This window comes from Liolophura sinensis, chromosome 8, assembly GCF_032854445.1.
Source record: "Liolophura sinensis isolate JHLJ2023 chromosome 8, CUHK_Ljap_v2, whole genome shotgun sequence".
In the NCBI taxonomy this organism is placed as follows: Eukaryota; Metazoa; Mollusca; class Polyplacophora; order Chitonida; family Chitonidae; genus Liolophura; species Liolophura sinensis.
Genome location: NC_088302.1, coordinates 28,523,275 through 28,541,644, shown reverse-complemented (window position 1 = coordinate 28,541,644; position 18,370 = coordinate 28,523,275). Strand labels below are relative to the sequence as shown.

The window sequence follows — 18,370 nt, the reverse complement described above, 5'->3', positions numbered from 1 at the left end:
GTGAGAGTTGTCATCTTGGTCTTCCTTGAAACAAATGCTTCCTTGATGGCTTGTGATTTCCTGCCAATACCCAAAATTGAACAGCTGATGCATGAATATGTTAACTATACTGAATATTTCCCTCTTAACCATTGTGCTAGTTAGTATTGTTGAGGCATATTAAACTAAGCTGTTTATACAGAATGTTTTTAAGGGTACATCTGCTCTGAAAATAGAAAGATTATTCCTTGCAAGTATATCTTGTATTTGTTTAAGTTGTTCTTTATAGAAAATAGTTTACATGTACATGTATATTTGTTGTTCAAAAGCAAGTATTGTTTTTCATAATTAAATTAAAGATTAATGGCTTTAATCTCCAGATTTGATGCCAACCTTTATCTGTATTTGCCTTGTGTTTATAAAACTCCAGGCTATTTATTTGTATATCTGAGGTGTCCTTAGTGATCCAGTGATATGATTTCTGCAAAGACAGCATTGGCTGTGTTGGCAGGGTGCCAGCTATGTCGCTGCTGTAGAGGAAGTGGGTATTTGCTTGCCCTCAGTGGGTTTAAGTTTTATCCCCTCCATGCTGTGTGAGTACATGTGGATGCTGTGTGTCCAAATTCCCCGGGTCATGCCGGTGCGATGGAGAGGAGAGCACACAGCCTCTGATCCTCTCTCAGCGGTTCTTCCTTGTCACTCTCTCCCGCTAGCCAGTCATTTCATATTGAGGCGGCCGCAGGAGTTAGTAGTTCACCTTAACTCAGGACTGTCATTACCATGCTGTGCGACACCAAGCCCACCTCGCCTCTCTACAGGTGCTACTATGGCTATTTGGATGTCTGTGACACAACCACCAGGTACTTGTCCACTGTCTTCTCCACTGATTCATGTGTAGATCTTAGTACCACAAGATGTACAGAGGAAGTTGGTCATGGTGTAGTTTTGTATGACAATTCACGGCTGTTGTACTAGCTGCATGTACCTTTCTGATTTGCTACATTCCTGTGCCTGCCTGGCATCATGGCAAATCTTTGCTACATGAAGATGCATAGTAGAAGAAACGTGCTGTCCAGAGTCAATCTGCAGGCTGCTTCAGGCTTGTTGCATGTAGTGTCCCCAAAGGTTCTTTTGGATTGTGTGGATTACTGGATGTTTTCATGTTAATTGTGGCTGAAGCTTGTGCTTAATTACATATACAAGATTAGACTGTTCATACATTTATGAGGATTTATGCTCTCTTTTAAAAAGACAGAATGGCTTCGAAATGGAGACAAATTCTTCTGATCAAACTGTTCCATATCGCAGGTGTTGAATATCTCTTGGGGTGTGAAAAAATAATTAGTGTTTTAGATATAGTATGTTTTAGCACATGTACAACAGACATTTTATTTCTTTAGCTGTTATTAAGCTTCAGTTTGACAATAATGGTAAATCTTCAGGCTCCAGCAGAGTGAAATATATTGAAATTTAAACTGATCAATTAGGTTTGACCATGATGGGGTCTTCTCCCATAATGCTGCAGTGGTCACTGGTCCCTCAGTGCTTATTAGTTTAATTTTTTTTTCCTTCATTGGTATATCTGTTTGTTCTGTTAGCAATCAAAAGATTTTTTTTTTTTACACAGTTTTGGCATTTTAATCTACTCTAAATGTTGCTTAGTATCGCATATCATTTTTATAAAGCAGTATAATTCAACTGTACTTGTAGTATGACGTGGAGTTTGGGAGTATGTACATTTCAATGTGATCCATATGTGTTCATTGAGGAACTGTTTTTATGAGCTGTAGGGTAAATATGAAATCCTATCAATCGTAAAGGATATGTGGCTGAAATTGTGAATGTACGTGTAATTTGCATTAACTGCAAACTCTCCAGCTTCCCAGTACAATAACTTCTTCAATCCTAAAATGCCTTCAATATAATTGTTGTAGATGTAATTGCAAGCATATCCTGTTCCTTGTTCCAATGCATTTTCTGGAGCAAGGTTTGCAGTTGCAAACAATTAATCTTACCTGAAGTGAAATAAGTATTCTTTTAATGAGTTGGCAAACCCAGTTGATGTAGATTTACATGTACATGTAGATCTCCAATCAAATTATTAATGATGTTAAAGTATTGCGTAAAGATGTGTTTTGACGTTTACTTACTGCCAGGGAAATGACTCGTAGATATACATGTATAATTATAAAGATTCTTGCACATGTTCATGTAGCTTTGATGTGTTGCTGGGTTGTTTTGTGTCTGTATGAGCCTGCAGAGCCTGGATTGGGCAAGCAGTGATTGACTGTGATTGCCACTTGTACACGTGCCTCTGTTGTGTAAACGGACCTGTTGTGTACAAACACCTTTATCAATATCTGCGTATGCTGAGTTAACAAGCTTTTTGTGAGTGTATGGATACAAACTCTCCTGACATTCACCTGAGGTGTACAGTAGGGAGGTGTCTTGTGTAAATACTGTTGCTGCTCTGTTTTATGATCGTGTTTATGCTTGTGGTTACGATGTACGTGCTCATGTCTTGATGTTCTTAAATTTTCATCAGGCTCTTTTTTTTTTAAGTGGTTTATCTGCATGTTTTTCTGTTTTTTGGAAAGCTTTAGGGCTTCATTGCACTTAGGCTTAAAAGGCTTAGATTTTTTTTGGCATTTTTAAATTGCTTCACCTAGTTTTGTACCCTAATGCCTTAACATTTTCGCATATGAAAGAGCAACGTTCGGTGAATTTATGCCCATTTTTAATTGGATTGTGGGGACAAAATTACATTGGTTGAATTCAGGACTTCATAAAAAGTTGGATTTTATCAGTCTACACCCAATGTTGCCTTGCAAACATGCGAAAAGGTTAAAGAATTACAGTAACTATGTAAAAATGCACTTTCAGAAGCACATAACGACCTTTGATAATAAAATAATAATTTTTATTCGAGCAATAACACGATATAACCAAAGCAGAGGAGCATGCATTGTTACTTAATGATACTGCCTGTCATACAGATCTAGATATTTAGTGACATTTGACCTTATGCATGAACATGTATTTGTACCTAAAATCAAACAAGACTTTTTGTATAAAGGAGAAATTGTAAGGATATCAGCAGGCTACATGTGGAGAGATATATTATCCTGTAATCACCTCATGTTGCAAGTATGCACACATGTTGTATTATCTTTGATTTATTTATAAATGTGTACATATATATATATATATATATATTTATAAATAATGAGTATTTTTAGGTATAGTATGTTTTAACTAAATGTGGTCACATGAAAACATATATTGTGACTTGCATCCACTTTTCAAAAATAAATGGGTACCCATATATGAAAAGATCTACTCCACATTGTGGTACAGTACTACTCCACATTGTGGTACAGTACTACACCACAATATTCTGAATCTTCAATGTATATAGGGATGGTTGTGGGTTTTCTCCGGGCTCTGCCCAGTTTCCTCTCACCATAACGCTGGTGGCCGTCATATAAGTGAAATATTCTTGAGTACGGCGCAAAACACCAATCAGATAAGTAAATAAATCAATGTAAAGGGAAAACAATCTTACGAATGCAAATTTTACATTTTACTGACAATGCTGACCACTACATTTTTTTAGATTTAATTTACAGATATGTAGTGTATAAAAATATATATTCTAAATACACAAAATTTGAATCAAAGCTTGACATTTGTATATACAGATCCTTGAAGAGTCAGTGTAGTGCAATTCTACAGAAGCACGCAATGTGTGATTAGAATGGGAAAAGTACATGTATGTATCAATGCAAAGTAAAATCTGCAAAAAAGGATGTAAAATATGTTTCCAAGAACGTTGCATGCCAGCCGTACCATAATTGTTGTGATGTGAGATATTGTTATATGGCCACACTGTTGGTTTTTTCAGCGAGGGTTTTATTGGTGATGATTATGATGATGAGGATGACTGTAAAGATAAATACAAAAGGTGAGATGTGTGGGGCTCTGTCTGGAGAGGGGGTAGAACTGCTAGACTGACAGCATGCAGCATGACCAGTTCTACAGAGTACATGTTTATACTGCAGATAGAACAATGCTAGTGTGACCGTTCAGTGTGACCCTGTCACATTCATTGTCTCTACCACCAATTTGATGTGCTTATTAGTATACCCCATCTGCCGTTAGATATAAGTTGTTTTGTTACTTGATTAGTGTTTGACATTGTAAAGAAGAATTTTCCTCTCCGGGGTCATCTGTGGGTCAGTTTTGTGGGTGGAGGAAACTATAGCGCATGAAGAACCAGTGAGATTTAAATGTTAGCTTTTGCACTTCAGTTAATTAGCCAATGAGGAACTGATGTTAGATGCAAAGAGGCATACATGTATGTATTACCTCTGAGGTTCATATTGATGTAGCACAGTTATGGTAAGAACAAGTTCTGTCTTAACATTTTTATTGATCATTAATTTCCCATTGTCACTTTGTAATGGTAGAGGCTTTGATCACAGTGAACATTGCTGAACAAATTTTGTTCTTCATTCTTCTTACTAAGGAAGCCAGTAGAATTCAACCTTTCTCTATTGCTTTTATCAAGAAATTATTTGCATATGCCTAAAGTAATCATAAAGACACATGAGGTTTACCACATCTATTAGTACAATTAGACAGTTTTTATTTCTACCATTTCTCAGATAGATGTTTATCTAGATCGTCAGTCACTTACAAATGAAATTTTACTGAGGCTTTTGGATTTATTTGTTTGATTGGTGTTTTTTGTAGCAAGCATATAGACTTACCATAACTGTGCGTGTTTGTGTCCCTGCATGTCTGTCTGTCTGTCTGTCTGTCAAGCCAAAGCATATTCAGACTGTTCACTGATGACACTCGCACCACCCCTGACATGATCTGCCTGTGCAACCACACACTTTTATGACATGTACATGTGTATGTTTAGATTGCATGTGCAGTTTAGGACTTGGTGCTGATGCAGTTGCTAAAAGGTGTAAAGAATTTTTGTAGCTGATATTCTCCATGGGTATTTGCTTCCAAAGCCTTTGAACTACTTAAACGCTGTTTCTTTAGAAACCGACATGGTGATTCATAATTGTTAACTCGCCTAACAAAGTAAGGAGAGGAGGATCAGATGCTGTTGGCATCAGGGTCCAGTTTGGTTAAAGTTTTTGGCCAATCATAGGGCTGCTGTGGCCACCCATAGTACACAGATAGCCAATCATCGGTAGCGCTTTGCATATCAAAGACGAAGGAAGTCTTTCACCTCATAGCTCAGCATTTTGCCTGGCTATTCACAGGGTTACAATTGCCTCCAATAGCACATGGATTGCTGAATGCAGTTCACAATTTGCATATCAAAGATCTCTGCAGTAAAATTGTGCACTAGATAACTACAGTGTCTTTTTCCAACACATTGATTAATTAAACAGTCATAGTTGTGATAGTCTAATAGTTTTGGTCTTTCTTGTTGATTTAATGGCAGACTCCTAGCACTATATAATTAGAGGATAATATCCCTGTCTGACTGTCAATCATTCTGCTTTGTTTTTGGGTTTAGAGGTCAGTATTTGAACGTATCACATGACTTGAGCATTATGCAGCTTTTTTAACTCCTCAGTCAGGCGTGCACCTGTACACTGCTTGTATTTAATTTTTTTTGTTTTGTTTTTTTAATTGAAATTGAGCTGAGCTTTGAAAGTACAAGTCTTGTATTTTGCTAATGTAAGGAGGAGATTGAGATGAGCATTTAAACTGTGCATGCATTTCTCTTGTGTTTTTGGTGATAGACCTTCTGCAGCTGATGGCTCAGGCGGTAGAGCGTCTGCTTCTGGAGCGGGAGATCTAGGGTCAATCCTGGATCGGGTCACACCTAAGACCTTAAAAGAGGAAGTTGTGACTGATTGACCCATATCAGTATACTGGCTCGGGTGGGTCATCTCAGTGAAGCAGCACTAGACAAAAGAACATTGAAAATCTGTCCTGCAACAATTACATCTGAGGGCTCCTTCGTTGTCATATGACTGAAGAATTGTTAAGTACAACATTAATACACTAAGCACTCACTCACTCACTCACTCACTATAGCTGTAAATACATGTACTGAGGTGCTTCTTTTATGAGAAGCATGAAATGCTGCACAATTATAAAGTCATGCTGTTCTCTAAATGTCTGAGAAGATTCAGCTGAGCACTGTATCTACCATTGCTACAGTACAAGTATCTTGATGTGTATTGTATACATGTAACATTCTGAACCATGCTGTTTTATGTTGTTCAGAGGTGATCACTCGAGATCAAGCTTTGGTTTATTGTGCTACATGTACATGCTCAAGGTTTTGTTGTGCTACGTACATGTATAATGCTCAAGGTTTTGTTGTGCTGCGTACATGTATAATGCTCAAGGTTTTGTTGTGTTACGTACATGTATAATGCTCAAGGTTTTGTTGTGCTATGTACATGTATAATGCTCAAGGTTTTGTTGTGCAACATACATGTATAATGCCTAAGGTTTTGTTGTGCTATGTACATGTATAATGCTCAAGGTTTTGTTGTGCTACGTAAATGTATAATGCTCAAGGTTTTGTTGTGCTACATACATGTATAGTGCTCAAGGTTTTGTTGTGCTACGTACATGTATAATGCTCAAGGTTGTAATTTGGTATAGGTGTTGTTGTGCTACATATAAATGCTCAATATTATGATATGATTCTGCTACATGCTCAATGTCTGATACTGCTACATGCTCAATGTCTGATTCTACTACATGCTTGATGTTTCATCCTGCTACGTATACAAGATTTGGTTCTGCTGCATGTGTGTACATGTATGCTTATTCAGTGTGTGACAAAGCTACATGCACAAAGTTTCCTTCTTCTGTGTCTTCAAGGTTTAAGTCTGCTACAGCCTCAGTGTTTCATTCTGCTACACGTTCACGGTTTTGTTCTGCTACATGAGGGTTATATTTTTGACGGCTGAGACTGTAGTCTAGAAGCTTTGTAACACATGACATGTATGAACATTATATACAAGCATAGTGCATGTAAATGTTCTTGATGGTTGCATTTAATCATTAGCTTTTCTGTCATGTGGTCTGCCAATTTATCAGGGCCAATGTGTTGGTGGTGGGAGTCTCAAACTGAAATTGTGGTCCAGATGGTAGTTGTGAGCTGTCATGGTACTACTGGTAATTAGATTGAAGAAGAAATCCTCTGTCTGGGTTATATCTGGATAATGGGATGCCGGCAGAAATAGTAAGTGGGACGTATTACGTCAATTCATTGATGCTGCACATTCCACTGCAGCGTCAACAGGGCGACGTCACAGTGGGTAGACCAAATACCTCACAGACAATACCGCAGCACGCAACATGTTTTACGTCTTGCAGCAAAAGATTTCTAGGGCGCACAGGTCCTATGTCACACTAGCGCCACCTTGTGTAAGAGGAAAATCTTCCAGTACCCCATCGCCGCTGATAAGAGTGGTAAACCAAGAGCGGTGATACTTTAGCTGTCTGAAAGCTTTATTATGTGTGCGTGTTGACTGCAGCAGTGTAATGTGTTTCACCTAAAGTTGTATGTGTGTAAAAATGCACTTTTAGAGTTACACAAAGGCCTTAAAATGATACTATTGGTACTGGTACTTAAGAAATTAATCGAACTTCACAAAAAATGGCCCTATAACATTGATGAATCAATCAGAATCAAGCAAAATGTGTCATTTAAAAAAATGCTAAACTTTAGGTGAATTATAATACATGTACATGTATATTTGCACTCGGGTACATGTACCAGTGCAACATGTTGCCAGGCTAATAGAACATATACATGTATGTTGTGTGTTTGCACATAGGTACATGTACCAGTGCAACATGTTGCCAGGCTAATAGAACATATACATGTATGTTATGTGTGTGCACTCAGGTACATGTACCAGTGCAAGATGTTGCTAGGCTAATAGAACATATACGTGTATGTTATGTGTTTGCACTCAGGTACATGTACCAGTGCATGATGTTGCCAGGCTAATAGAACATATACATGTATGTTGTGTGTTTGCACATAGGTACATGTACCAGTGCAACATGTTGCCAGGCTAATAGAACATATACATGTATGTTATGTGTTTGCACTCAGGTACATGTACCAGTGCAAGATGTTGCTAGGCTAATAGAACATATACGTGTATGTTATGTGTTTGCACTCAGGTACATGTACCAGTGCAAGATGTTGCAAGGCTAATAGAACATATACGTGTATGTTATGTGTTTGCACTCAGGTACATGTACCAGTGCAAGATGTTGCGAGGCTAATAGAACATATACGTGTATGTTATGTGTTTGCACTCAGGTACATGTACCAGTGCAAGATGTTGCCAGGCTAATAGAACATATACATGTATCTGCATGTATTTATAATGGTGAATGGAAGATATATTCAGCAGAGACGCATCTTTGGAATAAGTACTAGTTGTGCACATCGGTTTTGATTATCCGACCTTTTGTCTGTCTGTCTTTTTGTAGTTACACTTGGATTTTGTCCAAGCTTTTAATGCTTGCGTAGATCTGCATAGCGGGTGCCAGGTTGGCAAGTCATTGGTATGAATCTTACCCTTCACGGGCCTATTAAAGTGTGTATGCTATCTTTTTTTTTTTCCTTTGGTATTAAAGCAGTTTTCTAATGGTCAGATATGAAAACTGCATGCAGCTTAGAGTAGAATATTAGATTATGATTCACTGGAGGTGATTGAATTAGTATGAATCTGATTCAGCTGGGTTTGCACTTCTGTTTACACATGTAACCGCAAATAATGCTCTCACCTGGCTTTGTTTGAATAGGAAAACAAGGAATTTGAGTGAGAAGAAAAGACGTGACCAGTTCAACATGTTGATCAATGAATTGTGCTCCATGGTGTCCACCAATAACCGCAAGATGGACAAATCCACTGTCCTCAAATCGACAATAGCCTTTCTGAAAAATTATCAAGGTAATGGTAGTAACAAAAAATTATGATATTTTTATTTATTCCAGTGGAATAACTCAGTAGGTAAGTGTTTAGGAGTAATACTCGCTGCCCCATTTGGGTGAAATTAGCACGGAATTGTCCAGAAAAAGAGATGAAACAGAAGATAATTTAATACACGAGACACCATGACCTGGTTAAAATACATGAAAATGAACGTTTTCTATTATTTTGAATATTCAGCTTTAAGAAGGTGCAAAAAACATTGTACACCAAAAAACTGATCAATGTAAATCCATTCGACAAGGTCTGATTTTGAAAAATAATGACGTAAAGTTATTTGTTTTTGATTGCAATATAATCTTTTATTGGCTGTATGTTTGCATCTGGGTTGGTTATGTTCAAATTCAGGTTTTGTTGTTTTTTTGGTGTCAGTCTGTGCCACAAGGCCTTTGTACCTACATGTACACCAACTTACATCTGTATGTAAACCTCCGTGTACTGGTCAGATAAGTTTTACTTTTGTATTGTCCACAGAGATTTCAATGCAGTCTCAGGCCCATGAAATAAAAGAAAACTGGAAGCCCTCATTTTTGTCCAATGATGAATTCACACAACTAATGCTAGAGGTGAGTTATTCTCTCATATGAAATATAAAGCCAAGGAAATAGACGCTTAACATTGGTTTTGACATTTGATGATATTTTTACAATGTCTCTCAAGTAGTAGTAAAACAGCCTAATAGCTGTCATATTCATTGTGCTGTCTCAGTAAATCATATTGCACACTTGACACCCACTTCCTCAACTTTGCAGAGTGACTGTCTGTGCATTGTACATGTATCCAGGGCCTAGTCTACAACTTCCGTAAATAATCTGCCAACTGGACGTGACACGTCACAAACGAGAACACAGTTTCTCAATTTGGGTCTGCTTTAAAGTTAACAAAATTGCTGTATAGAAATTTGTCAAACTTAATTTGTAAATAATTAAAAATGTTTATCCTCTAAAGATGGAATAGAGCAAGGCAGACACACACTTGAACCCTGGGTTTAATCAGGTGATCTTATGCAAAGAATTCTGTTGAAAGATTCAAAATAATTTTCGGAGAATAAAGAACATTATTGTTCTCAGATTAGTTTCTCTTCTGTCTGAGTGGTCAATTACTCCCTTATTAGAACTTGTGTCTGATTGATCAGTTACTCTCTGATCAGAACTTGTGTCTATCAGAACTTGTGTCTGATTGGTCAGTTACTCTCTGATCAGAACTTGTGTCTGATTGATCAGTTACTTTCTGATCAGAACTTGTGTCTGATTGATCAGTTATTTTCTGATCAGAACTTGTGTCTGATTGGTCAGTTACTTTCTGATCAAAAGTTGTGTCTGATATGATAAAACCTCATTTTAGCACACACCCGATACAGGCTGATCGTTTCTTGGGTAGGGATGTGAAATTTGACATGTTTCAGCTGTCAAAATAATGTTTTCTGGTATGACATGAATGTATTCATAGACGAATAGTGAAATCCAAACTAGTTACATGTAACACTTGTGCAGAAATACTTTTTCCATGATGTTTATCACTTTGTTTTTCGTTCCAGGCATTAGACAGTTTTATCCTGGTATTCTCACAACAAGGAACTGTCTTGTATGCTTCAGAAAGTGTCACATCTTTACTAGGTCATTTACCGGTAAGTTCATACTCACTGAGTCTGCGTGGGTTCTACAATGATCATATGTAACTGGTAAATATCACCTGTGCCGTGAATCAGGGATGAGCAAAGGGGGATAACTGTACTAGTTTAAGGTTGAATTATTGGCCTCTTGGCAGTCATTCTCAGCAGAGCTTTACATTGGAATGCATGTACTTATTACAGTTGATGCAATTCTAGATATTTCCACAAGCATCAACTTACAAAATAGGATATGAAATTACCATTTGGCACAAGTAATATGTTTTTCTCTCTCTGAATTATTTGTTAATTACTAATCTGTTGCCTCAGCCCGATTTGTTCAGGAAAAAGACTGTTAGTATGGCATGATAATGTTTTTGTTTTCTTTATTTTCAGACTGATATAGTTAACTTGTCCATATTTGATTTAATCCACGAAGATGAGAAAATAAACTTGTACAATATGATAACTCAGTGTGCCATAGAAAACAAAGATGCCCAGAGCCTAGAAAGAGGTAAGCTGATTAAGTTCATAATATAGAAACTGCTTCTGGCCTTAAAGAGTTCCCCCGGACAAGTCACACCTATATTTTTATCCATGAATTAAAAGTAAGGAAGTATCAAGCCACAATTGTTACAAACCTGTAAATTCCAGAATTGTCTCAAAGCATACTCCTTTTGGACAGGAAAGCTAACCACTGCTTCTCCGGTTATCTGAAGTTAACCAGCTACACAGTATCGGCAAATGCACAACACGGGGAACAATGTTGTCCATTTACAGCCTCATAAATAAATGTAACAAATCAGCATACAAATGTATTTCAGCGATGAAGATCTGATTGATAAGTATCTGTGGACAAGCTTTCGTAAAATACAAAGTTTTCAAAGCTGCACGCAGATGTTGTTTCGTTATGATCAAAACTGTCCTTCCGTTTCAGAAGAGTTTTATTTTCACACCATTTCAGGCTAGTAACCATCGGTTAAAACACAGTAGACATTCTCTGAGCAAGGTTTCTGAAACTACCACATGTTCAAACCTCTTTCTCGAATTATTGTGACAGCTGATTGACATGCCTGTACATCTGTAAAATCCAATGTAAATGGCTTGTATCTTGACAAAACTGTACGGGTATATTTTTATCCTAAGGAACTCATTACTGTTTACAAAACTAAGGATGGGACTGACAGAAAATCAGATTACCGCATGTTAAAGCAAGTGTAAAAGTGTTGCCTTTATATCACTTTTGACATCTTCTTGGTATGTCTATACTTTTGTCAAGGATCTTATTATTATTATTAATTTTTGGGGATTTTAACTTTTAACACAAAGGGCTTTGCATCTAAAATGTATATATGACACCCCTCTCTGTTCCTGTAAAGGTCAAGTAGAACAATCCCTAGATAGTGTTAAATCCAGTTTTACTGCATCATGCATTGGTTAAGCTTTGTATTCACATGTTTTCAAATTGATGCCTTAAATCAGCTTCACATTGCAACAATTTTTAAACGTTATATTTTGAGTACAGCATAAAACACCGATCAAATAAAATAAATGAAAAAAACATTGTGTATGTTAAGGCTATCCTGCTCATATTTTCTGAGAATTCAGTCACTTGTGCATATATTTATTTATTTATTTATTTGATTGGAGTTTTACGCCATACTCAAGAATATTTCACTTATACGACGGCAACCAGGATCATTATGGGAGGAAACTGGGCAGAGCCAGGTAAAAACCCACAACCATCCGCAGGTTGCTGGCAGATCTTCCCATGAAAAACTGAAGAGGAAGCCAGCCTGAACTGGACTTGAACTCACAGCGACCACATTGGTGAGAGGCTCCTGGGTCATTAAGTTGTCCTAGTGTGTTAACTACATGAGCCTCAGAGACCCCCCGTGCCTGTATATGCCATTACAAGTAACTGACAGCTTACAGAATTCATCATTGGTCAATTAGATGAACTTACTTTCATTGACACGCCCCTTGGAATAATGAGTCGTCACGATTGTGAGATCTCCTGCCTAATGTAGAGCAGAAGACGGGATTTCAAAATTTGACACCGTCACATGCCCAGTGAGATCTCTACATTTTCATGTGACTTTGAGTTTGACCTTGTTACTAAACAATTTCATTAAAGCCAACATTAAGTTCATTTACCGGTAGGTGTATTTTAATGATGTTCACAACACTTAATCTGTTTACCATGGGAAGAATTGAAAACAGTACCAAAACAACATGTGGTCCGATCGGGTCTGTACTGTGATTGACGGGTCCCACAAACAATGTTGGAACTTCAAAGGCTATACCCAGAGCAGTGCGATGTCGGAATTTGCATATCAATACAACTCGGCTGTTAATATTTGAATACGCTTGGTCAACTAAAGTTTGACACCTCCTCACTCTAATTTCTACATAATGAATGCTATTGTCAGATCATTAGAGCCTACTTGAATGTAAGACTTGAATGTTCTGAGGCAAACATGTGTCTCGCATTGCCTGTTTTTTTTCTTTTTTTTTATTAAATTTAATGGGACAATACAGTGCAGGATACAATTATTTCAGCAATATTGTGACATAAATTTACAAATGACAAACCTTGACATTTTACAACTCTAAGATGTAAGTATGTAGGTATACAGTGTAATGTTAGGTTTGCTAGTCAGATACATGTATGACGGGTTCACCTTTAATACCTGAAAAATGACACCTGTGTACATTGTATCTCTGTTATAGATGACCATCAGTTCTCATTGACGTGTCACCTTAAAAGGGGGTTGTTACTCCCCACTGACCAACAGGTCTACGAATTTGTCCGATTAACAGGGAATGTACGACATTGGAATGGAGACTGTTCAGGTATGCTCAGAATGTGTACATGAAAACATTTCCCTATTATTTTCTTTTGTAGTTTTATGAATGTGGAATGTTGCCCTGTTGTTGTATTGTAAGCTTATTAACAGTTCACTGTGATACAATATACAACGTTGAATAACGTTACAGTGTTTTCATGTGTTATCTGCATATGTACATGTACACAGTTGCGGAGAAATCCATTCACGTTGTGAGAAAAGTATGGTTGTCTTTTTGTGTAGCTTATATTCATCTGTCTTTCTGTGTAGCTTATATTCATCTGTCTTTTTGTGTAGGTTGCATTCTTCTACCTTTTGTGTATGTTACATTCAACTGTCGTATGTAGGTTACATTCGTCTGTCTTTTTGTGTAGGTTACTTTCATCTGTCTTTTTGCGTAGCTTACTTTCATCTGTCTTTTTGTTCAGTTTCTACTCCCACGCAATTTGTTCACAATGTCTCTGCTGTTGTCAACTTCAGTTGTTTTAACTTTCATTAACATAGCGTTTCTTTCCAATTGTAGCCACAAATGTAGATTCGGATGATGAGACGACATCTAAAACGGTTGAGGGCTTTTCATCGAAACCAGCAGACACTGTGTGTTTTTGTTGTACGGTCCGGTTGGAAACATCTCCATTAATAAGAGAAATGTCAGTTGTTGATGATGTACAAACAGAGTTCACATCAAGGCATAGTATGGAGTGGAAATTCCTCTTCTTAGATCACAGGTGGGTATAAGTTCAAAGCGACATTAACACTCAGGTAATATAGGTATTACCCCGCTTTCGGGAACTTATTCCACAAAGCTAGTTTGACCTTGAAACTTGATTCAAATACTTTGGACTGTTGACAATATCCTGGGCACAACTGCACCTAAAATTTGGAATGCTTGAAACAAAGAGATGAGTATTTGAATTAACTTGGGACCATAAACTCTGTGTGTTTTAAGACTGTGGTTTTGACTTAAGTCAAAACTTGCTTCGTGGATTCAGTCTCAGAGCTGCCGTGATGTGTATGTGTAAGCGAAGTGCTTTGATATTTGACACTGGTCTGATACAAAATCGCAATATATGTTACCAGCATTATATTGAGGAATTTCCAAGATCTAGAGGATATTGCACAGTGAAGGTTGAAAATCATAAATGTGTTACGAGTGTAGGTGAAAATGATAACCTATGAGATGCGAAGCAATATTCTATTTATTATTTGTATATTGCCAGTATCGTGATTTTGTGCATTTGAAGAAGTTTAAGCAATGTTTTTAGCTGTAGGCCTTCACAGACTTGTGTATATAGCGTGACATCGCAAATGACGACTTGTATGATGTTGTGTCTTGTTGCGCGGCATGAGAAATGTTAAAGTTGACTGAATTAGTTGACTGTATAATGACGTCATTCTGCTAAGCGCTGAACGAAATGTCATAAAACTAAATTTTTCTTTTTGACGCCATCGCATGGGGGTGTGTAATAACAAAAGTAATATCTAACTCTTGCCAGTGAGATATTACTTTTATCAGTGAAAGTAATCCTGACATTTCACCTTCATATGAATAATAAAACAAAATATCTAAGGGATTTAGGGGATGGCATCCCTGTATGTGATAGTTTGTAAACATTGAAATATTGAAACTGAGCCAGAAAGACTGATGCAGAGGTGATTGTCAAATCAAAGACAACACAAAACAGTGATGCACATATAGATTTTCTCTCTTTCGTGTATATATGTGCTACATAATGATTCGTAGATTTTCTCTGTTACATGGATGCTACGTAATGATCCGTAGATTTTCTCTGTTACATGGATGCTACGTAATGATCCGTAGATTTTCTTTGTTACATGTATGCCACTCCATAATCCATAGACTTTCTCTTGTACATGTATGTTACTTAAAGGAGAAGACAGCACCTGGCTTAAACATTTTTCACCCAAAAGCAGGATGCTCAAGCTTTCTGAAAAGTATCATACTTCTGACGTGATTTCACCGAATAAGAGATGAAGCAAAATTACAATACTGGCTGGTATGAATCGAGACAGCCATCTTGGGAATTTTATCCAATCAAATTTTTTAGGATATGACGGTTCTTTATCCCATTCACTGCATGGAGTGATAGATCATTTTGAGATCGTTTCATAACCATTCAGTTGGGTATACATTATCATGCATACAGCACTTCTCTCACACAGTGTTGTGGTACAGGCACAGATATTTAATGACCACCGCAGACATAAAACCAGTTGATTTACGAGCCCTGTAATATTCAACGATGGTTAAAAAAATATTCATTTCCCCATTATGCCTCACGTGTTTAGTCATGCGGTTCAAAATATGCAAATATGTGTACTGTGTATATTGTTCGTTTTATTGTTTTGCAAGCAGTTTGTGAAAAACAAATATCAGAGCTGGTGAAAAATAAATTTTCGGGATGCCGATGTTTGTTTGGAATTAGAAGACATCTCATCGAATGTTTAAAATTTAATCTTCTTAAGTACTAATTTTTATCTCTAAATTTATGACAACTGAAATGACTGAGGAATTTTAATTTGAATCATTTATCATTCTTGCAGACCAGGGATGTTTTTTTTTTCTTCTATTTTACTTTTAAAAAAAGATGTAAAATCATGCAAATGCTACATTGGAGCCAATGTGCTTTCTCTGACGTCCAGGACGGATAACCAGGTCAGCAAAAAGCTGATCTTACAATCCACCACCACTGCATGTTGGATATAATGGGAGGAGTTGATACAATTCTTGACCCATAAGAACTAACCATGCAGTTGTATCTGTCTAACGTTGATTTATTTGTAATTGAGCACAGTTATACTGCTAAGTTTTGATACGAATATCAACCTAGGCCTATCTCTCATGATGGCCAATGCATGCCTGCTAGCCTGCCGTTAAGTCTACAAACACCTTACCGTATGACTGACAGTTGTATTTGAATTGGATGGACACCATGCAGGCAAATGTATTTTGCCCCAGAATCCTGAGGCCCAAAAATATTTATTTAATGCATAAAGTAGAGAGACTGCTAATAACTAACCAGCCACAGTTGAATGTGTAGGCCTGTGTCATCAGCTGAAGTTGGGCTTAGATTTATTTCCATGTTTTAAAAATTGAGCATGAACCCATGTGCTGCAATACTTGATTTTGATCCAGAGTTTTATGCAAGAGGATCCTACCGAAGAATATTGCACCAAGTTGTCTATACATGGGTGGTTACTTGGACTTCCTTCGCCAACATACTGTCTAGCTGATAATATGGAAAATACATGTACCTCATGTTAAAGAGCTAGCTTAAAGGTGACCTTAAAGGTTCTCTCCTTAATGGCGATGTGTTGAAGTGCTGTCAAAATCAAGTGTAACTAAAATTTTATTGGGTTGAAAAAAATCTGAAAAAATATTTAATTCGGGTTTAAGATACTATGAATACTAGTCTTTTATGGAAAACAGACCATAACCATTTGCTTTCTTCTACTTTTATAATCTGCAGATTTTCTCTCTCACATGTATGCTACACCATAATCCATACATTTTCTTTCTCACATATATGCTACACCATAATCCGTACATTTTCTCTCTCACATGTATGCTACACCATAATCTGTACATTTTCTCTCTCACATGTATGCTAAACCATAATCCATACATTTTCTCTCTCACATGTATGCTACACCATAATCCGTACATTTTCTCTCTCGCATGTATACTACACCATAATCCATACATTTTCTCTCTCACATGTATGCTACACCATAATCCATACATTTTCTCTCTCACATGTATGCTACACCATAATCCATACATTTTCTCTCTCACATGTATGCTACACCATAATCCGTACATTTTCTCTCTCACATGTATGCTACACCATAATCCATACATTTTCTCTCTCACATGTATGCTACACCATAATCCGTACATTTTCTCTCTTACATGTATGCTACACCATAATCCATACATTTTCTCTCACATGTATGCTACACCATAATCCAAACATTTTCTCTCTCACATGTATGCTACACCATAATCTGTGCATTTTCTCTCTTTCATGTATGCTACACTATAATTCGTACATTTTCTCTCTCACATGTATGCTACACCATAATCCGTACATTTTCTCTCTTTCATGTATGCTACACCATAATCCGTACATTTTCTCTCTCACATGTATGCTACACCATAATCCGTACATTTTCTCTTACATGTATGATACACCATAATCCATGCATTTTCTCTCTTACATGTATGCTACACCATAATCCAAACATTTTCTCTCTCACATGTATGCTACACCATAATCTGTGCATTTTCTGTCTTTCATGTATGCTACACCATAATCCGTACATTTTCTCTCTCACATGTATGCTACACCATAATCCGTACATTTTCTCTCTCACATGTATGCTACACCATAATCCGTACATTTTCTCTTACATGTATGCTACACCATAATCCGTGCATTTTCTCTCTTACATGTATGCTACACCATAATCCGTGCATTTTCTCTCTTTCATGTATGCTACACCATAATCCATGCATTTTCTCTCTTACATGTATGCTAAGTAATAATCTATGGTAGCTTCATTCTTCTGCTGATGTCATTCAGAAATTTAATTGTGTGTGCTATTTTTTTTCTCTTTATCAAGTCAGTTTTATCACTGTAAATTCATATTTAAATGATGGGATAAAATTATGAACTGACCAGTGAGACAAAGAGAAATGATGACAAGAAATTATAGGTTCTCATTTTATATTTCAGGGCACCTCCCATCATAGGTTATCTGCCGTTTGAACTACTTGGGACTTCTGGTTATGACTACTATCACCCAGACGATTTGGAGAAAATTTCCAACTGCCATGAACAGCGTAAGTCATCTGTTTCTCTCTTTGCTTTATTTAAGAGCTATTTGTAATGATCATAGAA

At 37.0% G+C, this 18,370-nt stretch overlaps 1 protein-coding gene across 3 annotated transcripts in view; it reads left to right on the top strand.

Annotated features, from left to right (window-relative positions):
• Window positions 1-18,370, top strand: part of LOC135473868 (neuronal PAS domain-containing protein 2-like) — a 54,839-nt gene that overhangs the window by 15,210 nt on the left and 21,259 nt on the right. For 2 of the 3 annotated variants that reach the window (XM_064753791.1, XM_064753790.1), the window contains 7 exons: window positions 8,800-8,948; window positions 9,462-9,553; window positions 10,525-10,614; window positions 10,993-11,110; window positions 13,330-13,452; window positions 13,969-14,173; window positions 18,206-18,312. In XM_064753791.1, the coding sequence (XP_064609861.1) occupies window positions 8,846-8,948; window positions 9,462-9,553; window positions 10,525-10,614; window positions 10,993-11,110; window positions 13,330-13,452; window positions 13,969-14,173; window positions 18,206-18,312 (838 nt within the window). In that variant the 5' untranslated portion in view covers window positions 8,800-8,845. Of the gene's footprint in view, window positions 1-359; window positions 840-3,883; window positions 3,944-8,799; window positions 8,949-9,461; window positions 9,554-10,524; window positions 10,615-10,992; window positions 11,111-13,329; window positions 13,453-13,968; window positions 14,174-18,205; window positions 18,313-18,370 lie in introns of those variants that run through there. The other variant, XM_064753789.1, reaches the window with a different exon arrangement.